This window comes from Lissotriton helveticus, chromosome 5_1 (genome assembly GCF_964261635.1).
Source record: "Lissotriton helveticus chromosome 5_1, aLisHel1.1, whole genome shotgun sequence".
Taxonomy (NCBI): Eukaryota; Metazoa; Chordata; class Amphibia; order Caudata; family Salamandridae; genus Lissotriton; species Lissotriton helveticus.
In genome coordinates this window covers 291,108,160-291,131,514 of record NC_136065.1, presented here as the reverse complement: position 1 = coordinate 291,131,514, position 23,355 = coordinate 291,108,160, and the positions used below count along the sequence as shown (strand labels likewise).

Here is a 23,355-nt window from a genome sequence, read left to right as displayed (position 1 = left end):
CTCTCAGTGGGTCCCTCCGGGGAGGGAGACGGTCCAGAGAGCCCTCCATCGTAAGATTGAAGTCCCCTCCCAACACCAACACCCCGAGTGGCATGTCCAGAAGCAGGGTTCCCAGGCCACGCAGCGTCGCGTGTTGTAATCCAGGGGGGACGTATACAGAAACAACATTAACAACACACCCCTCCCAGGAGCCTGAGACTGCGGCGTATCTACCCAGGGGATCAGTCCAGATGTTGTGAATGATATAAGGACATCCCCTCCAAAGCAAGACCCCCCACTCCCATGGATCCCGAGGTGAAGCCAGAATGGACCACCATTTTGTACCCTTTCCTGTCCAGGGCGCCACAGGAATTCCCAACCAGGTGAGTCTCCTGCATAAGCACTAAGTCAAGCTTGTTACACTTGATGTATCGCCCCTCTTTATTTTGTCCCCCAGACCGTTAACATTCCAAGTGGACACGTTGAGTGTCAGACCTCGTGCCATCACGTTGGTTCCATGGGGATCAAATGATTCCGGATAAGCAAGCATGGCAGTGAACGGCTTAGGCCAGTGTCACATCTGTCAATAGCAACAGAGACCAGTGAAAGAATGGAGAGGTGGACGGTAAAGAAAACCGGTACCAAACATAACAAAACCAAAAACAACAAACCCCCCAACCACCCTGCCTTGCCCCCACCCTGCCTTCCTGCAAGACGGGCATGAAACCACCCGCCACCCCAAACACGCAGAGCACCTGTCGCCCACCCACAACAACTTGGGGGACGTGTACAGTCCCACTCCCTAAAACAGGAAACAATGAAACAAGCGTCCGCCCTGGCCCCAACACCCCAAGCAAAAAATACCATGCAACCTCATTAAACTAATCAAATAACAGGAGGCCGGAAAACCTGTGCGTCAAAGTCCATGCAAACGTAAAGTCAGTCACGCAGGATCCAAAAGTGCACTCATTCAACTTCCAAAACACAGAAGGCGCTACAGTGTATACGTGAAAGTCAATGCAAGCGCAGAATCAACCACTCAGGCTCCAAGAGTACTTGCGGCAACCCCTGGTGATGGAACAAGAACCTAACCCACAAAGTCAACGACATGCAGATCAGAACTCAGCAAGCCATAATAGTCAAGTAAGTTCAGTCTAGAATAGGCACCCCGTGGGGCCAGGAGGGCTTGCCTCAGAGAGAGGGGGAGATCGAGGTTGTTGTCGCCACTCGTGAAGTTCCTCAGCAATCGACGTCGACTTGTGGGGTTTAGGGTCCACCGTGCGCCAGCCTTCGAGCCAGTCCCAGGCATCTTCAGAATGAGTGAAAAACCACAGCTTACTGTCGGATTCAATTCTAAGCTTTGTGGGGAATAACATGGCGTATTTGATTTCCTGGTTCCTGAGAGCCCGTTTCACTTCAAAGAAGCCGCTGTTTTTGGACCTTCAGGGTTAGGTCCGGGAAAAACGAAACCTTGCTGTTTTCAACTGTCAGTGGGGGTGCCACCCTCGCTGTTTGAAGGATCAAGTCTCGGTCATGATAATTGAACACTCGGGAAAGGGGTCGACGGGGGGGCACCCGGTTTGGGCTTACCTCCCGGTACCCAATGCGCTCGCTCGATCGAGAAACATTTGGAGAGACCCCTCTGCTTTAGACGCTGCAGTATGAGTTCCTCTACATAAAGATCAGCAGTTGGCCCCTCTGCTCTCTACCGAACACCCAAAATTCTGATGTTATTGCGGCGCCTCCTACCTTCATAGTCGTTGAGCTGCATCGTAAAGGCCTCATGAGATGAACACAGCTCAGCGACTTGCTTCTTGAGGAGGTTAGTGTCTGTGACCAGCTCCGGCGTGGTGGTCTCAATGGATGTGACACGATCGGCCATTTTACGCATGTCATCTCGTATGAGAGCCACCAACCGTGTCAATTTGGTTCTCCAGAGAGGTCCGCATGGTAGTTATTGCCGCCAATAGGTCCTTGTTGTGGGTTTTGGAGCACTATCCGGGGCCACCGTGCTGCACTGCTTGTCGTCTTGGCTCCCCTGCCACGCAAATTTGTCCAACTTGGTCTGGGCCGCATTGCGCTCACTCCAGCCCGTCGCCATGGCGCCTCCTCGGGTGGCGGATCGTGAGAGGGCAGGATGCAGGATCCACTTACTGCCCACTGCTGTAGGAACCCCCACGTGGCATATCGGTCCTGGCTCCCATCCCCTGTCGTATAGTACAACAGGGCGCCCAACCGACACCTACAGTGGCACGGGTCCAATGAAACCAATAAGGCTGAGGAGAAGTGGAGGCTCTGGTGACGTTTGGCTCCCACCAGGCTAAGGACAAGTTAATCTGCCACAGTTCTCAGCAGAGACAAAACAGTACCTTCCTTCCTGCAGCAGGGCGCCCAGCAATGGACCGGATGCAGGCCCCTCAGGCAAGAACAGAGTTGCGCTGCCCAGACAGTCAAGCAGCGCGCCTCACCAGACTCCGGTGCAGGAATTGGGCCTCTGCCCATAGGCCCACAATGCACTCAGCAGGAAGTGTGGCGTGCCGCTCCAGGGAAGCTCGGAGGTGACTGTGTGGGCGTCTCCAGTGCAGAAGAGCGTCGTTGGAGCCAGCGCAGTCGGTGAAATCACTGTCTGCAATGGAAGCGACTATGATGGCCGTGGAGACCCGCAGGCCCCGCAGGCACACTGGAGACAGTGAAGCACCGTACAGCGGCGCACAGCAAAGGTGAGGCAGGCACAATTGTGTGTGAAGAATGTTGAGCCGGCAACAATGACCCCGCAGACAGGCAGTCATGCACCGCAGAGTTCCAGGTGCAGGGGCGATTTAGGTGGCAAGCGCGTCCCCGCTCAGGCCAGGCCGCAGCCGCGGCATCGCATTGCCCTTCACAGCCAACCGGACGTACTTCCTGTCCGCCCAGTTATACTCGGGGAGTCCGGCGCCCGGAGCGCCTCACATAGATGGCGCCCGATAGGACTCGAATTTGCACCGCACCTCCAGTAATGGCCTCGGAGATAGTGTATGCCCTCGGGCGGTGATTAGGCCCGGGCAGACAGTAGTATGCGGATTCATCAGGAGTGGCCTGCCGGAGCTCGGCTACCGAGCGGCCATTCCCATCGACAGCTGGCCACGCCCCGTGTTGTGTTTTTAAACACATTTTTTTGTGATATTGTCATTTATATTGCTGCTCTTTGAGGAAAAAGGAATTCTCTTTTTTTCCTGCATGAAATGTTTTTACATTTTGTATTATATTTTTAATAAATTGATTACATTGATGTATAACTTGTAGGTTTCTGTGACAATAAATGGACCATTGGTTCTAACAGTGATCCCTCTGGTTGAATGTTTGATGGTTGTTGGTCAAAAGAGGACTTCGTTTGTGGTGAAATGCTGTGAAGTTAGATTTATATTACTCCCAGAGGACGTTCCTTTTTGAGTTTCTGCTTGAATCCTAGTACTTTGGATTCTAAAGGGTCCCTCTCTTTTTTAAGAAGACTGCTTAAAGTAAGACAGAACAGTACAAACAGCCCCATAGATAATGAAGAACTACTCAGCTTTGTGTGTGTCTTAAGTTGTATTTAAATAATATTAAAGAGTCCTCCTCATATTTAAGGTGCAGAATGAGCTTCCTTCGGGTATTAAAGGATTCACAAGAGAGATATTAAACATGTCGCATAATTACTGTGAAACTCTGAAATCACTTTGGTAGAAAAGATGAGTGAACACCTCAAAGAAACGTTATTATGATGAAAATCATGTAATGTTCTCTTGTGAAAAGGATGAGCCCATCTATTTTGGAAGTAAATATCAACATTTAAATCCCAATGAAGAGACAGTGTTCTAATTGAGGAGCAACATTTTCCTCAGACTTTTCAGAAATCTCTACACACGAATGTCAAGCAGAGAAATGCCTTAAAAGAGAACTTGTGATATGTTATAATGGCCATCAAGTGTAGCCAGAGTGCAGACATGTAAACTATATTCAGTTACACAATTAAAATAAAATGGTGTAGTTTCCCCTTGACAAGTTCCCGGGTTCACCTTCTTGAAACACCAACTGAAGAACCTCTTAAACTTGAAGTCACAACATGATCTTGTAGAAGGATACTTTGCCTTGTTTGGGGTAGCAATTTAATTGTCTACATTATTTATATGGCCAATCTGCAGTTTCATAGGAGTGAGGCATTCAATTTCTCTCACAGATGGCGTGAAGGAAGAATCTTGCCTCACATTTTGCGGAAAATATTAGACTTGCATGGACATTTCCTGTGTATCCGTAGACTCCCAAGCTAAAAATATGGTGGAAAGTGCTTCACAGATAAATCGCCCTGATGCGTCTCTTGATGGAAATGGACAACTCTGGAAGGGGGGGGGGGCCTGGATATGTGCACAGTTAATTGCATGATTGCCATGTTATGTTTTGATAAAATGAAAATAAAAATATAAAAAAAAGAAAAAAAAAAGAAAGTGCTTCTCAGATATCTGCTGGCCTCGTCCAACTTTGTGTTTCAAGTCCTGGAAAGTGTAGTATACTGAGGTTGATAATGTTAATGCAATATAATAAAATTGCATCCACTACATCATCTACCTCTACAATGCAAGGCAAATATATAATTACTTAACTACACCTAAAAGATCACAACTCTTTGATGCCCGAAGACCATCCTGACCTTTGTGTGACCAGTCATTATGATATTTTTTATTTTTTTATTTATTTTTTGACATTTCTAAAGCGCAACAAATACCCGTAGGCGTCTCGGCGCTAAAACTGCCCTTATTTTCATTGGGGGAACTGGAAAACATGGTGGAAAATTATTGCTCAAAGAGCCAAGTTTTTAGTTGTTTACGAAACTGGAAGAGGGATGGGCTTTGCCTAATATGTTGGGGGAGGGTGTTCCACAGTTTCGGGGCAGCCACCAAAAAGCGGCGATCGCCCCAGGAAACTGTTCTAGCCCGTGGAACAGTTAACTGGTGGAGATATTTTTGATAGGATAGGATGATGAAAAGTAAAATGGGCAACCCAAAACTACCCTTGAGGGCTCGATCAAAGTAAAATGATAAGGTAAGTGTGCCTTCAAGGGATTTATTCAAATATTTAATTAGATTATTTTTATAATTAAATTTCAAGGCCAGACAAATGGTTTCCTTGCTAATTAATTTCTTTTAGCAGCTAATTCCACTGCACAGTATCTCCTGGTCGCTCCACCTGTCGCACGGTCCCCGTGTACCAGGGCCCCCCTGCTGCCTGACGCCTGCCTGCCAGGCCTCCCTGCTGCCTACCTCCTGCCCCTGCCTCGCACGTTCCCGCGTGCCAGGTCTCCCTGCTGCCGGCTGCCTGACCCCCGACCCCGCCATCGCACGGTCTCCGGGGGCCAGGTCACCCTGCTGCCTGTCTGATCCCTGCCCCTGCCTCTTGCCCGCTGCCTGCTAGGGACTGCCCTCAGGCCTCCCCCCTCGCCGCTCCGCCGTTTTTTCCCGTCTCTTTTTTCCCGCCACCCCTCCTCCTCCCGCCGTTCTCTTCCCTCCCTCCCCGCCGCTGCCCCCCTGCGGCCCGCCCCCTTACTTTCCTCGACCCTCATTCGGCGCTCCCTCCCGCCTCCCAGCTGCCCCTCCCTCCCACTGGGACACATAAGGCTGAGACCGCACGGCAGTGAGCTGTGACCCTCCTGGTCGCTCCACCTGTCGCACGGTCCCCGTGTACCAGGGCCCCCCTGCTGCCTGACGCCTGACGCCTGCCTGCCAGGCCTCCCTGCTGCCTACCTCCTGCCCCTGCCTCGCACGTTCCCGCGTGCCAGGTCTCCCTGCTGCCAGCTGCCTGACCCCGACCCCGCCATCGCACGGTCTCCGGGGGCCAGGTCACCCTGCTGCCTGTCTGATCCCTGCCCCTGCCTCTTGCCCACTGCCTGCTAGGGACTGCCCTCAGGCCTCCCCCCTCGGCGCTCAGCTGTTTTTTCCCGCCTCTCCTTTCCCGCCACCCCTCCTCCTCCCGCCGTTCTCTTCCCTCCCTCCCCGCCGCTGCCCCCCTGCGGCCACCCCCTTACTTTCCTCGACCCTCATTCGGCGCTCCCTCCCGCCTCCCAGCTGCCCCTCCCTCGCTCCGCCCCCCCACTCTCCACTTATGGCAGAGTGGCAAACGCGCAGCGTTGACGCGCAGCGGGCGCGCCAATTGTGCGCCGAAGGCGCGCCAAAGGTAAGCCCGTCTGCACCCGTCCACGCCTGGACTGCGCCCAGTGCCAGGACCCTTGGCTCCCGCAGACACCAGCCCACCCGCCGGACCTACGACGCCTCCGAGCTCAACGCACTCAACGCCGGCCGGATCCCTGGTTGCTACCGAGCCACCCCGAGGCGCACCCTCGGACCTTTCTGCTGCCACTCCTGCAAGTTCACCTGCATCCGGACCTGCACTACACCAGCACCGACCAAGACGAGCACCAGCAGCAGCCACCTGAAGTGCATCCTGCTCAACACCCGCTCCGTCCACAGACACGCCGTCGAGCTCTGGAACCTGCTCGATACCACAGCCCCGGACGTCGCCTTCCTCACGGAAACCTGGATGAACGCCTCCTCAGCGCCCGACATCGCCATCGCCATCCGGACGGCTACAAGATCATCCGGAGGGACCGCGTCAACCAGACAGGAGGAGGCATCGCCATCATCCACAGGAACACCATCCGCATCACAACCAACACCGACGACACCCTTGCACCCACCGAACACCTGCACTTCCAGATCCACATCAACCCCAAGACCACCCTCAGAGGCACCCTCATCTACAGACCCCCGGGACCACGCACACAATTCAGCGAAGACATCGCCGACTTCATCAGCCCGTACGCCCTCCCCTCCGCTGACTACATCCTCCTCGGGGACCTCAACTTCCACCTGGAGAACAACAACGACCGCAACACCACCATCCTGCTGGACAACCTCGCAAACCTCGGACTCAAGCAGCTGGTGACCACCCCCACCCACTACGCCGGACACACTCTTGACCCCGTGTTCTCATCCAGCAAGGACATCACCTTCAGCCACGCCACCGGACTCCACTGGACGGACCACAGCTGCGTCCACTTCAGCTTCAGAAGGACCACGATCCACCACCACCAGCAACAGGTTGCACGCAGAAGCTGGAACAAGATCACAGCCGACCAGCTTGCGACTTCCCTGAGCAAGAACCCTCCCACCGGCGCAACGAACCCCAGCCAGGCGGCCACCAACCTCACAAAGTGGATCAGCAACTGCGCAGACGACCTCGCCCCTCTGAAGACCCCGCCTAGCAGGCCCGGCAGCAAGAAAGCCCCATGGTTCACCGACGAACTGAAGAGCTCCAAGAGGAACTGCCGAGCCCTCGAGAAAGCCTGGCGCAGAGACCCAACACCGGACAACATGACTGCCCTCAAGCTCGCCACCTGAAAACACCACCAACTGATCCACGCCACCAAGAAAACTGCATTCAAGGAACGACTGGACAACAACGAACACAACAGCAAGGAACTCTTCAACATCGTTAAAGAGCTCTCCAACCCCAACGCCGGAAAGAACGACATCACCCCTTCACAAGACCTCTGCAACTCCCTGGCCTCCTACTTCTACAACAAGATCGCGGACATACACAACAACTTCAGCACTCAACTGACACACGCCACGACCGAACCACCGCCCCCCACCACCACCCTCCGCGCCTGGACCCCGATCAGCACCGAAGACACCATCCGCACGATGAACTCCATCCACTCCGGATCTCCGACCGACCCCTGCCCTCACCACGTCTTCAACAAGGCCGACGCTGTCATCGCACCCCACCTGCGGGACATCATCAACACCTCCTTCGACACCGCTACCTTCCCGGAGAGCTGGAAGCACGCCGAACTCAGCGCTCTACTGAAGAAACCATCAGCCGACCCCACCGACCTCAAGAACTACCGCCCCATCTCGCTGCTCCCATTTCCTGCAAAAGTCATCGAGAAGACCGTCAACAAGCAGCTGGCCGCCTTCCTCGAGACGAACGGATCCCTCGACCTCTCGCAGTCTGGATTCCGGGCCAACCACAGCACCGAGACTGCCCTGATCGCAGCCACCGATGACATCCGAGCCCTGCTCGACAACGGAGAAGCAGCGGCCCTCATCCTCCTAGACCTCTCCGCGGCTTTCGACACTGTCTGCCACCGCACCCTAGTGCAGCGCCTCAGCAAAGTCGGAATCCAGGAGAAGGCACTGGAATGGATCATCTCCTTCCTCGCCGGAAGGACACAGAGAGTCCGCCTCCCCCCTTCAGGTCAGAAGCCACTGAAGTCATCTGCGGCGTTCCTCAAGGCTCCTCGCTCAGCCCAACCCTCTTCAACGTCTACATGAGCCCCCTCGCAGCCATCGCACGCCAACACAGCCTCAACATCATCTCCTACGCCGACGACACCCAGCTGATCCTCTCCCTCACCAACGACCCCACCGCCGCCAGAGCCAACCTACACGAAGGGATGACAGACGTAGCCAAGTGGATGATGAACAGTCGCCTGAAACTGAACTCGGACAAGACGGAAGTCCTCATCCTGGGATCTTCACCCTCCGCCTGGGACGACTCCTGGTGGCCCCCCGCCCTGGGCAGCGCACCCAAACCAACACACCACGCACGCAACCTGGGCTTCATCCTGGACTCCTCCCTCTCCATGACCAGACAAATCAACGCCGTCTCCTCGTCATGCTTCAACATCCTGCGCATGCTACGTAAGATCTTCCGGTGGATCCCCACCGAGACCAGGAAGACGGTCACCCAGGCCCTCGTCACCAGCCGTCTGGACTACGGCAACTCCCTCTACACCGGTACCACCGCCAAACTCCAGAAGAGACTCCAGCGGATCCAGAACGCCTCAGCACGACTCATCCTGGACTTCCCCCGTCGCAGCCACATCTCCGGACACCTGAGAGACCTGCACTGGCTCCCGATCAACAAGAGAATCACCTTCCGTCTCCTCACCCACGCACACAAAGCCCTACACAACCAAGGCCCCGGATACCTCAACAGCCGCCTCAACTTCTACGCTCCCACACGCCAGCTTCGATCAACCGGCCACGCCCTCGCCGCCGTCCCCCGCGTCCGAAGAGCCACCAGAGGGGGAAGGTCCTTCTCCTACCTGGCCGCCAAGACTTGGAACTCCCTCCCGACCCACCTCCGCCTGACCCAGGACCACCTCGCCTTCAGGAAGCAGCTCAAGACCTGGCTGTTCGAGCAGTAGCGGACCCCCCCTCCCCTAGTGCCTTGAGACCCTCCGGGTGAGTAGTGCGCTATATAAATGCTGTGATTGATTGATTGATTGATATACAGTGAATCAAAATCACAAGCAAAAACAAGAATTATCATACAGAATATGAATCATAAGTGCAAAGTCATACAAAAAACTATAACAGAAACGGGTGTATTAGAAAAATATCCACTTTTTATCTTGAAGAATCAAATAAGGGTACTTAAAAATACAAACAATGTGACAAGAAGGTAGCAGTATAAAATGTAAAGCCTTCACTGTAACTATTGTCAACACTTTTCTTCTTAGTGAAAATTAAACGAATATCAGAAGAAAAAGCGTAGGTCGCGTTTCGGTCTCTACTTTTTGATTGATGAGACCATCTTCAGGACTGACAAGTATTATAGTTGTTGAGCCCTGAGTTCAAAAAAATCACGTGACTCAGCTGAATGTCTTCTCAAATTTGTGACCTGACGTGTATTAATCTTAGTCTGGCTGAGAGACACGTATTCAGTTATAAATATTTATTGATGTAGATAGGTTTTATTGGCAATATTTTTTAATTGGATCATGTAATTACCATGGATTTATTTGCCCTGCCATGTTGCCCTGAAACTATTGGGTTAATTAAGAATGCATTTTATTGTAAATTTTATTCGCATTTGTTACGGTTAAAACTAACCGAAATAAAGATTTTGATTGATTTCTTTTTTTTTTTAATACGGTCATATGTTATTCCCCATTCCGTGGAGTTTGACAGGTGATTCCAAGAATGGTACACGGAGATGCCAGCCAGTATTGGAAATTGAGGCCGTTTCGGAATCTCTGCATACAATAATGCAATATTCCAATACTCCTAATCGCGCCCTTGTATTTGTGCTTATTGAGAAGGTGTGGATATGCATACCCTAGTTCCTGGAATGATCCAACACCAGGTGGAGGCACCCTATTGTGGATATCATATGTGTGGTTCTGTATATGTGAACAATACACACCCTTGGGATTGTTAAACCACTCCTGCAAGTACTCTAGGTCTGATCCTGTGGGCTCAAGGAACTGCAGCGTGCCCTGGCCGCTCAAACCAATCACAGAAACCAGAAAGCTCCAGGGGAAACAGTTGTATTTTTTGAAACTCAAAAATCCATACTGTCTTTTTTTATGCCTGAAATTGGGAATGCTTTAATTGCAGTTGCATTTAAAGTCCCTGGCACAGAAAAGTACAACATTTTATTTTTATTCTGATAGGAGTGTTATGGATAGAAGGGTTAAGACATAGGGCTGGCCTCCTTCTGAGATGCCTTGGGATAGCCAAGGGCATCCATGATGGGCACTCTACCTTCCAATGCCAAATGTTGAAAAATAAGATACTTAGGGCCCGATCTAGACTTTGGCGGACCGTACTCCCCCCTCCTCCCCTCCCCTCCCCTGTCAAGGGGCTGGATGAAAGTACTTTTTCCAAATTGTTGGACTACCAATAGACACATGCAGAGACCACCACTGGCCACAGTGTTGATCTCCAGCCCTACAGGAGCTACTGTTATGGAGTGAAAAAAGCGAGGAAGTTAAAACAGGAAGACAGAGACAAAGGTGGATGAAAATCTATACAGGTAAGTTTAGAAGGCTGAAAGTGTAAGGCGATGTTATAAAGAGGCATGAGGTGGAATCAAAACTAGTCAGGCTTGGCACCTAGTATCCCCAGCATTTAGCAGTGCCACCGTTCGGCTACTAAGTAATACAAATCGGTGCCCTACACTTATTTGTTTTTACGTATTTAGCATTGAGGATCATTCAGTCAGGGCTAAAGCGCAACTGGGAAATGATGCAAGCAGAGCCCAGGACATTAACACTACTGAAACGTCTGCTAGCAATGAGGATAACAAAAAGTCATATTTTTTAGCATTAAGAGGTCTGTAACACACAAATCTCACCTCCAACTGCACGAAAAAGGCTGAATATTGAGCACGGAAGAGATAGTTTCCATCCGGATGCATATAAAGGGAATATCCGCTCCCAGACAAGGCAAGGTTTAGACGCTCAAGGGACACCAGGCTTACTGTGAGCAAGGGAGAAAGAAGTAGGTGAGTATTTCAATACTATCAGAAATTGCACCACAAATCACAAGAAGAATCACTTTAGATAAAGGGTGTGTGATATTTTCTTACACTACTACCTCAGTTTTTTATGGGGTTCAGAGGGAGCAAGATGCCCTACCCACGGTCGGGGTGCACCGATGACAAAGCACAGCAGGAATCATGGGAAGGTCAGAAAGAGTTAGGGCCTGACCTACAGTTCGGCAAACAGGTTACTCCATCACAAACGTGACAGATATCCCATCCGTCATACTACAAGTGCATTATATCCTGTGGCACTTGTAAGACAGCGGCCTGGATAATAATTACGTTTGCGACAGAGAAACCCATTCGCAGATGTCTAAATCAGGCCCTTAGGGCCTGATAACAACATTTGGTGCTGCAGGAGTAGGTGGCACTCCACCGCCATGCTCCCACTGCCCCAAAGTCATGGTCGGGCCGCCCGGTTAGATTAGGAGTTTTCTCCTGTCTGTCGGGCTATTTTTTGGCGTTTCCAAGGCGGTGCCTCGGAAAATTGTACCGCAATGGGAACGCCCAAATAATTCTTGCACAGCATGGACTGTAAAGTCCATGCTGTGCATGAACTGGGGTACATGCATACAGGTGGACACATGTTGTGTGCCCCTCATGCATCCACATGGTGTGAGGCACCAGGGGACCCGGTAGGACCCCCTTTGTTTCCGGTCTGCCACGCTTATCATGGAGGTGGAACCTCCATGAAAACCGTGGCGGAGAGGAAACTCATAATATACTTGACTGTGGTGGTCCCACCTAGCATATTGCGGCCTCAAGACCACCGCTCTACCGCCAAGAAACAGCAGTTCCCTGGCGCGGTCCGACCATCCTACTTGTGCGGTCCTACCATCCTACTTGTAATAGGGCGGTCGGAGGGCCTGTGCGCTGGTGGCTGGACCTCCGCGAGTCTGGTAATCCTCGGGCCATAAGACTGGTAATCGCCCCCTAAGTCAGCACTAGCCTCAAGGGTCTGGTCTGCCATCAGCTTCATGAGCGCTGGGTCTGTGTCAGGCAGAGCCCTGCACAAAGCGGATAGCAACTTCAGTTTTCTGAGGGCATGAATCAAATGCAGACCAATATGAACAGGGGCTAAAGAGAGATCAATAGGAGCATGGAATCCAGGCAGATCTCTTTGACTAAAGTGGCAGAGGTGGGTTGCATGAAATGGAGAGAGCAGAACAGCTCCATATCTACTAAGATGCGGTGCTGGTTTCCTCTCTCCCTGCACTGGAGTACTTTTGGCTGCAATGCGCAAATGCACACACAGTTGTGCCATAGAGCAAGGATGTGTGTGAACTGTAAGAATAGTTTTTGTACAGAACTGGTAGCCTTCCTGTACACAAACTAACATTTGCTACTTTTCCTGCTTTGGTCTGGAGCTGTACAATGCAGCGTGCATGCAAAGTAGGAAAAACGAGGAGAAACAAAAATATTTCCCCTCATTGTGCCTAGCTCAAGCAGTTGTAGGATTTTGTCACAATTCTGTCTACAATTGTTTGTAGATAGGGTTTGGCGCCAAAACCAATAGATTGTTGAATGGGAATGCCCATACACCCCCAATGGAATGTGCCTTTGACGCAGTCTAATACAATGCAACTTATTGCACAACTTTGCATCACTTATGGAAACTATTCAAGTCAAATCCTGATTTGTTGGATAGTAAATCCCAACATAATACTTTGCGTAGGGTTTGCATTAAAAAAGTAATGCAAACGCAACTCAAAGCATTAGCAAATCTGGGCCTCATTCTTTAAACAAGCAATGCAAGTTTTTATGTCATCCATTTATTCGAAAGACACATCTAGATAGTTAAAACTAGGAGCCCCTTCCATCTTACAGTTATTCAGAAACCATGTTCAGGATATTCGCAGATTGCAAAAGTAAATTATTAATATTTGTTTTCATTACTAGTTAGTCAATTTACTCCAGAGTTTTTAAGCTCATTTTAAACCAATACTAGCTAAAATAACTAGATCATCAGTGTAGTGTAAGAAGTGTAGGTAAATCTATAGAACAGAGAACTAAGGCAGATCCTTGGCCAAAGGGAACAAAGGCAACTTTTTCAAAGAAAAGTCCAGGCAGATTCATGTGGACATATATATATATATATATACATTAAAGTGAAGGGAATGGGGATCTAAGACTAATCCGTGGGGACAGGGAACCCAAGTAGGCCCTTAGTAACATTAATTCAAAGGCAGGCACATGAAGGCAAGCATTTTAGGCAGGTTCATGGCAATGGATATGGGGAACTCAGTCAGATACTTGAGAGCAGACCCAGGAAAGATCCTTGGAAATACAGAAACAAATCAGATTGACAAAGGCAGGCCTGCAAATCAGGTGAATGGAGACTGGGAAACAAAGTAAATCCATGGGACACTGAGTCAAAACAGACCTGCACTATGGGAACTGGGGCAGATAATATGAAACCTAAGAAGATCAATGAGACCAGGAAGTATGGAAGATCTATTGGAGTTGGAAACCTAGGCAGACGAATTGTCAGTGTCTGCCCAGTCTATAGTCCAACTTGATCCTGCCAAGTGGTCCTTCTTTCTGTCTGTGTGACCAGTAATAATGGTGGGGTTCAGACTGCTAGAATTCATGTGGCCCAAGATTGCAGCTTCGGTTTTCACTGCACTTATTGGTCAGTGAAAACCATTACGGCACACCTGTGGCAGGTGTCCTAAAGAAGCACAGATTAGGGAGAGAGAGAAAGCCTCAGGAAGCACATGGGAAGAACTAGGCTCTAAACCATAGTGCCTCATCTCTCATTACAGGAGCAGACCTAGACTGCATTTCCCTTCTCATTCTCCAGAAGGCATGTGTCAGCAGTACCACACCCAGAACGACCGACTAACTCATTCTCATTGTGAAACATAAGTTCAGAGTAAAGATGATTACATTATCCCTCTAGCCACCCTTATCCGCTCTCACAACATGCAAACATGATCCCTCGAGCCAGCATCACCTGCTCTCACAAAATCAACGTCCTCTCCTATGCCCATGACATGCAACTCATTATCTCCCTCATAGAAACGAAACCCAGTGCCTGGGCCAAGTTTAATACCTGCATAACTGAAATCATTCCCACTGGATGAAGACCAGCCATCTGAAATTATACACCATCAAGATTGAAATTGAGATCTTCGGGCAGAGCACTGGGTGAAAAACAGATCCAGAACCAATACCCACAACCCACGTTAAAAATCCTTGCGATCGTAATCAACAGCAATTTCCATATGACTGCCTAAGTCAGCGCTGTCACCTCCTCATGCTTCCATACACTGAAGAAACCATCATGCATGGTCTTTTCACAAGTAAGCTGGTCTATGAGAACACTTTCGATGTCTGGATCAACAAAAAACTCACTAAAAGGCTCAGACCATTCATAATTCAGCAGCCAGATTTGCTCTCAAACTCCCACGCCACATTCACACCACACGTAAAGGAGCTCCACTGGCTCCACATACACAAACAAGCACATTCAAACTCCTCACTCACACTTTCAAGGCACTACATAACACTGTCCCAGCAAACTTCAACAATCGCATCTGCTTTCACAATCCTTCCAGACACCTCAGGTCGTCCGAACTCCTACCTGCACACATCCCATGCACAAGGAAAAACAGATCCGATGGTTGAGCCTTCTCCTACATCACTCCAAAGAGTGGAACAACCTGCCACAACACATTTCCACAAGAAGCTGAAGAACTGGCTTTTCACGGAGTCCCACTAGGCCCTAAGTTCTGAGTCACACCTGGTTCACATATGCTCTGTGCAGGATACCCTTCCAGGTGATAGTAGCAGCTACAAAACTGCATAACGTAACATAACATAGTTAGTTGGACTCAACACACCTGTGCACTGGAAGCAAGCTCTGCATCACACTGATCAGCAGATAAAATTGAAGAAGTTGGCAGGGTACCCACACTTGCGAATAGGAGAGAACTATGGCCTCGGAGTAGAAGAAGTTACTTACCTGTAACTGCAGTTCTGCTGCACTGTTTTTCCAAAGATTCACATGATTGAATTATCTTCCCACATTAGGTTGGAAAGCCTCTGTAGTCAATGTTTAACATTGCAACATTTCAATACACCAACTGACACTGAAAACAAAGGACAACCCTTGATAGACCAGTCTTAGCCCATCTACCTCATTATGAGACATCCATTCAATCAGGAGGGGCTCCAAGCTCCAAACCTCCTTCGAGGCTTCAACAGCCAGATTTTCATAGTGTGTAATGAAGGCTACCTTATTGAAAAAGGGTTTGCAAACCGCATGACCCACAACTGCCTCAGTTGACAATTGGCCAGCTAGATAGCAGTATCTGGAGAAGGTGTGGGTTGACGACCAGGTCATTGTTCGGCAGATGTCCAATAAGGACAATGCCACTATTGCTGTCATGCCCCTTGTAGCGTGTGCTCCTACATTATACCTCAAAGGCCTGTTGACTTTTACCTGACAATCAGATATACAAGGGGTACACCATCAAGATATACCTTCCTTTGACATTCCTTGTTTAAATTCCATACAAGACCAAAAACCAGGACATTTTCAGAAATTCTTTCATCCTATCAGTGTAAAATTTCAAACATCAATTAACAACAAATGAGTGCAAGGGTCCTCCAGCCACTGTGGCAAAAAAAGTTGTGCAAGGAATTATTTTGTTGAGGTGAAAAGATGTTGGTACTTTCAAATACATTTTGGAATGGTTTACAATATTACCTTATTTTTATCAAATCTAAAGTATGCTGGTTTAACTGAAAAAGGCTTGAATTTCTATACTTCTTTTTCCTGATATTACTCCTAATAAGAAAGCTCTCTTCCATGATAACATTTTCAAAGATGCTCAATGTATTGGTTCAAATGACTCTTTGATGGATCAGCCTTAAACAATTTTTTATAGTCCCATACTAGTGAATCTTGGCTCTGTGTGGATAAGTGCCGAGCAGACCCTGCATGATTTCCATTACCACTCTTGTGGATAATAAAGCGGTGTAGCTGCAATTCTTAGATATTTTGAAAAGCTTCCAAGCAGACCTTGTTGGATGAACAATGCACTCCATATTCAACTAAGCTCACAAGGTAAGTTTGTATTTCATGAGGTGCATGATGAAAGGGTCTCTATTGTTCATAGCAGCCCAAATGCAAACCTATTTCAATATCATGAAGTAAGTTTTAATTTTTGAACTAGCTCTGGCTGCTTATAGGATTTTATTTAACAAGAAGGTGAAATCTTCAAAAGCCCAAAGTCTAGGTCTTCTGCAGCCAGGCAGTTAGGTGATGTGACACCAGGTTGTGGTACAAGATTTAATCCTGTTTTTAGAAAACAGAAAATAATCTGCTTTGAATTGAACTGGGGTCTAAAGTGAAAAAACCCAAAGCTACGTGCACCTGAATTTTCTCACTCATGCGGGTGCTATCAGGATCATTCTGCAAGGTTTATTTTCACTTTTTACAGGACCCTTGGGATGAGCAGTGTCGGGGAAAAGCATAAATAAACTTCCCCAGCCAGAAAATCAAAAATGCTTCACCTATTGAGTTATGATACCACCACCTCCTTCAAGGTTTCAGCATTTGATTGGGTGGTGATTCAAATAGATCAAATTAGGGGTTCTCCCACTGATGGAATATTAGGTCTAACTGATTTGAATGTATCTCTCATTCATGGCAGTCTACTTATTTCCTGATGAGGACAAATGCAGTCTTGGTCTGCAGGCCTAGGACATGTTCCACCGTCAAATTAATGCTGTGTTGCAGATCCCAATGCTACAAATTCTATTTCCTTGGACAACAGTTTGAATCTTGTTCCTTCTTGCTTTGTAATGTAATATAATGTAGCCATGTTATCCTTCTTATTTTGATATCTTTTCAGTGTATGAGGTGTTGAAAGACCTTCAAAGCAGGACTTATCGCTCTCTAGCATATTCACGTGTTGCTCTTATTCTTGCATAGACTATGAGATCCATTTGCTGAAATGTTTATCAAGGGTGCTCCCAACCTTTCATTGGGGTGCCTGCTGTCAAATGGAGATAGGGCTTCACTTTGTGTAGATTCTTCCCTAAATAGACACTGGTTGTATCTTTCCACCACAGCATGAGATGTCACATCTTCTCTGTGACTTGAACATAGTTGTCCAAATGGCCATTTACTTTTTTCTTCACTGTCTAGTTTTTCATGAAGAGGTCTCATCCATAGGCCACATTGCACTATGAAAGGAATACAGGAATACTGTTATCCAATTTTTAACAGCTATCCACTTTAGTAAGAAATGCCATTTCCTTCCTCTTTTTTAATGTAAAGGCCTTTAAGAAGTCTATGTAAATGTTTGCACCAAAGAATTGTGTATGTTTCACTGTTGTTAGGATTGACTTCTTGAAAATGGGTATTGCAAAAGACTTATTGTGTGACTGACTGCATCCAATATTTGTTTTGAAGAAGTTGCCTTGATGAAACAGTCATCGAGATATGAGTATACCCTTATCCTTTGTTGGCGCAAGTAGGCGCTACAGGCATTAACCTTTAAAGAAACCTTAGGAATGGACTTGATTTGAAACCATACAGCTTTGAATTGGTATTGTTGTCCATCCACTACAAACTACAGATAATTCTGGTGTTTGTATTAGGTGGACAGATGGAAATAGGCATCTTGCAAATCTATTACAGCCATAAAGTTCATGGCTTGCAGTATATCTTGAAGTGTCATCATTCTGAATATTTGTGTTTTTTAATGTTAGAAGGTGGGTCCCTCTGTTTTTGGTGCGGCCTTCCTCCTGATAGTCGTCTGCTGTATGGAGTGACAGTTTGCCCCGTGTTTAATAACTTGTCTATAGGAATAAAAGGAAGAGCTTGCAGATTGACATTATCTCTGGCAATATTGGTGTCTTCTATAAAAGAAATAGTACTGTCTCTTTATAGGACTCCTAGTGACTTGGCTGTATCTATATCTGTCTTACTTGCCTGCATCAGCTACATGTTTACTAAAAACATCTTGTACATCAAAGAGCATTTCAATTACCCGTGACACAGATCTAATGGTAGTACCGCAAAGCTAGCCATATCTCCTCAATACAGCTCCAGTAGCCATCTGTCCAAAGCCAGTATTGGAGGTGTTAAGGGTTGGGTGGGCAGTAAACTCTGCTCCGTGGGTGGAGTTCGCATAGTTTTGGCACTCCGCGCTCCGCTTGGAGCACAGAGTTTGGCAAAACTCCTCCTCCGCCGTGTAGCAGAGTTTACCAGCACTCCCCCTTTGTGATCTGTTTAGGTGCCAAAACATCTACACAGAGAAGAAGCTCTATATCATTGAGCTTCCCTGGCACCATTTACAGTAGTTAGATTACTTTAAAATGTAAGAATGTTTTGCAGTTGCGGGTCTCATTGACTGGGAAATACAGACTCTGACTCTACATGTCTGCCTTCTCACTGTACAAGCAGGTTGCAGTTGGGTTTAGTTTCTGGCTCAATAGCATCTTTTGTGCTGCGCTCCAGTTTCAAGAACCACCCAGAATGTAGCTGAATCTTTGACACCACCTTCTGCGTGCTAACTTCGCTGGTCACTGTTTCTTGGGCATGGCCTTGCCACCAGTGCTGCAGTTTCCCATGTGTTTGCAGCGCTTGGGTTGATTTCAGGAGTTCCACCTTGCAGGGCATCAACCGCTTCTGCGATCTCCACTGTGGGGCTGTTAAAAATCCAGTGAGTGCTCTCTGTTGCGGAGAAGGGCAACCAGGTGGTTGAGTTAAGTTCTTGTGAAAATTTCTGAGCCCTAAAATAATCCACAAAAAAATGAAGCAAGTTTACTTGTTCTTAGATTGTAAATCGTTCTGCCGCCCCACCTCACTGAGCTAATGGTCCTATTTTGCTTACTAAGTGAAGGTTTCCATGGCCATACCGATTCGGTCAACTGAAATCAATGAGGATCAATGTATATAAAATGTCTTTGTCCCCAAGGCCACATTATGCGCTAATTTCACCTGCGCCTCCTGAAGCTGTCTCATAACAATGGTATTAACGTAGTAACTTATCACATGCAAGCATGTCATAAGTTTTCACCCCCAGACAGAAGGCTTCACATATGTTTAACAAATCATTATTGTGTGCACTCTGCTTCCACCTCCTTTTCATACATACTGAATGCTCACTGCAGTCACTGCCAGCGCAGAGCTGGGCCGACAGGTGACTATTGTTTCTATCGGAGCCTAGCAGGGAGAAGAGGCCATTCAAATGTGCCTCCACCTTGCCATATGGTATGGAGTGAAGTAGTGCGCAGCTCAGGATCCTATTCCTGACCTCACATTGGTGATGAGGACAATGGCCCATCCTGCACCCCTTGCCTGATTGTGACCCTCGCATCTACAGAGCCAGGGTCCCGAGCACACCTGCAGCTGACATAAGAGCTACCACACATGTTATGTATATGCAGTGTGTCTGCGTTACTTGTGTGCACCCCGCTTTTGGCAGAAGCGCTGACACCGGACGCTCGTGGAGGCAAGAGCCTGCTGCCTCAGATTTATAGATCATTGTAAATCTGTGTCAGTATCAAAAAGCAATGGGTGTTGCGGTGGAACGCCCACTACAGCACCCACTGCAAGCCTCTTTCATGCAGGAAACTGTGTGAAAGGTTCCCATATTTACAAAGCGGCATTAAGCCACGCAAAGTAGCTTAACACTGCTTTGTAAATATGGTGCAGGACATTGCGCTACCAGAACTTCGTAAAAAGTGACGTTCTGGTGGCTCAATCCCCTTGTAAATATGCCCCAATATTTTGTAAAATTCCCACGTTGTAAGACCTTCAAACCAGAAGAGTGTGCATGTGTTTTTGTGTGAGTGAGTTTTTAGAATCCCAGGTGAAATTCGACAGACACCTTACCATACCCGACTGAAAGTTCATGTACCCAGTGATTTACTAAATAATAAATTTATTAGGGGGTGTAACACCCCAAATACCCCACTTACGCTATGCCCGTGAGCAGAGCGTTAAAAGAAAATCAGAGCTGGAGTCTGTATCGTCAGTTCGCAGCATGTGACGAGACGTCACAGAATCACTCGTTGGGGCTTATTTATAACCCTCGTACTCCACAGGTACGTCGCTTTTTCCCATATTAGAAGTGATGCACCAACGGCGCAAAAGGCTTCTAAATAAGCCTCTTTGTGTCTCTAATGCACGACCAATGAGAAGAACTTCCTGAGTGATTGGCATACAGTGTCGTCACTTGGACATCACTTGTTCCTACAGTGCTCAAGGCTGCCTATAACCACGACGCTGCTGTTGCATCATCAGAAACCATCAGAGGAGGCTCTCCCTTGAAGCACACATGCCCTGCAAAAAAAGTAACTGCTCGAGCGCGCGCAATGGAATGCAACATACCTGTCATTCTCTCAGATGAGCTTAAAGTTTCTATGAATAAAGTAAGTGCCTGTCAACTCTTTCTCTACTACAAAATACCACATTAACTTATTAGGAGGCAGAAAATAGTGAATAGGTGCCCCAGATCCCCTAAAATGTAGCCACTCCTCTGTATTCACTTGGGTGCTAGAGGTAGAAGCTGATATTACAGTCATATTTGCCACTGCTTGAGTTGTCAAAAATGGCACAGATGTAATCATCAACACATAATTGGGCACATGCATCAAGGTAAATTGCATTCGCAAACGGTGCGAATCGCAAAATTCGGCCGTTTGCGAATGCAATTTCCTTTATTGGGATGCATCATGTTTTTTAATTTTTTCGCAATTTAAGGAATCGCAATTATGTTGCGATTCCTTAAATTGTGATTGCATTTAAGAAATCCCAATCTGCGATTTTTTAAATGCAATGCATCACACTTTAGAAATTGCGAATTCGCAATTAGGGAGAGGTAAATTACCATGAAGTTCACCTTCATGGTAATTTGCTAAAACCTTGAAAAATGCACAAAAGTGCATTTTTCAAAGTTTCATTTCACACACACACATGCCCTTGGGGCATGTGTGTGTGAAAAATGTTCTTAAAGTTAAATTTATGGGGTGCAGGCGGGGTCCTATGGACCCCCCCTGCACCCTTGAAATAGCATTCTCATTTTGCGATTCCTTAATTGCGAATCGCAAAATGAGAATGGCTTCCCATTCATTCCTATGGGCCTCTAGGCCCATAGGAATCAATGGGAAGGGATTCCTTAATTGCGATTCGCAAATTGTGAATCGCAATTAAGGAAAATTAAGAAATCGCAAAAAAAATTGCGATTTCTTAATGCATAGCCTTTTGCGATTTCTTAATTGCGATTACTTAATTTTCGCAATTAAGAAGTCGCAAACGGCAACAATGATGCATGTGGCCGAAAGAGTCGACGAGGTTATCTTCCACAATTTTGTCTTTGTCAATAGTCTTGTCTCTGTCAACGATGTTGTCTTCAACAATATTTTCTTTGTTGATGGTATTGATTTTGACCTCAATGTTGTCCTTATTGCAAGACTTTTAGTTGATGGTGTCTTTGTCAGCATTTCCTTTGTCTTCATTTATGATGATGACGGTATCAACGGCAGAACAGTTTGTGATAGCTTGTCTTTTCTAGAGAATATTTTGAGGAGAACTTACTTGTCAACCCCAGAGTCTAAGGAGATACTGGCCTCAGTGACGAACCCTTACGTCTAGTCTTCACTGATAGCATAACCCCCATCAACAATTTTAAAAGCAACAAAGTTTGTGGCTCCGTCATAGCAGGTGGAGGAATAACTTGTATGTCCTTTTCAGCCCTCCTCTTTGATGGTGAGGCATTTGAAGTAGCTGGTGACACTTGAGACACATCAGAAGCCTGTCCTTTGAGGGCATGGGCAGAGTGTGACTTCGAGGGTACTCCACAGGCACTAATGCCGCTTTAAAAGCTGGTGATGTTAATGATGTTGGTGCCTCTAACATGTGCTTCTTTGAATTTAGAGCACTTTTTCAGATGAAGCTCCAGGAGACTAATCATTCAGAAAAAGTAGCAACCTGCCCTCTTGCTCTTTTAGAGTTTTAGCTTCTGAAGGGGGCCATAAATCTCACAGTAATTAGGTTTATGGCCAAATATATAAAGACAGAAAATATAATTTACATGGATATATACAGTATAGACGTTCCTAGCGCCTCAGACCTTTCAAGGTTTGAACAGAGTACTTGGGTGAAAGAATTAAACCATGTTTTTTTCCAGAAAAAAACAAAAATCTACCTCAGTTCCTTAGATATGTAGCTGACAGGAAGCGAAAAGTGTGGGTTAAAGGTTCGTCAGAAGACAGATGGGAATAGAGCCCAAGGGATTCCCTGTTGTCTGTTTCTAGACAGTAGAAATCTGTCAGTTGTATGTAGCCTCTGAGGAGGGTTAACACCTGAAACTCCAGCACCTGATTAGCTGGACTCCGGGTCACATAATACGGTGAATGGGCTATGTGTGGTCTGTGAAGGGTTGTCCTTTGTTTTCAATGTTAGTTGCTGTATTGAAAAAATACTATGTTAAACATTGACTACTGGGGTTTCCCAGCCTAACATCGGCAGATAATTCAAGTATGTGAATCTATGAAAGAACCAATGCTGCAGAAGTTAAAGTTGTCAGTTAGCTTAACATCAGTTTGTTTGGCTATTGGGAATGGAAGGTTGACACGTGCTATCTATAAAAGCTGCCTCTTCTCTGTGCTTCACAACACTTTTAGCACTGGATTAAGCTGCTTCTATCCATCTGGTCTTTAGTATTTTTTATGGTTTTAAAATGCTTACTTACTTTTTAGTTTTGCCTGTCTATTTTTTTTTTTTGCATAACACACTTAGGGCTAGATGTAGGTAAATGGTATTTACCGATTCATAAATACCGAATTTTACCGATTCGGTATTTATGAATCGGTAAATATGAAGGGGGGAGATGTAGGTATTTCCAGATGTTGAAATACCGATTCTGTGAAGCCCATAGGAATCAATGGGAAATACCGATTCGGTAATTACCGAATCGGTAAATACCGAATTCTGCAAGGGTGCAGGGGGTGTCACTTTGACACCCTCTTGCACCCCAAATACAGGCATATGTGCCATATGGAAAA

The 23,355-nt window shown here is 47.3% G+C and overlaps 1 protein-coding gene across 1 annotated transcript in view; it reads right to left on the bottom strand.

The window, feature by feature from the left end:
- The window catches only part of CIROZ (ciliated left-right organizer protein containing ZP-N domains), a 190,827-nt gene that overhangs the window by 135,909 nt on the left and 31,563 nt on the right, over positions 1-23,355 (bottom strand). The window contains exon 3 of the mRNA XM_078640376.1: positions 11,137-11,261. Within this exon, the coding sequence (XP_078496502.1) occupies positions 11,137-11,261 (125 nt within the window). The remainder of the gene's footprint in view (positions 1-11,136; positions 11,262-23,355) is intronic.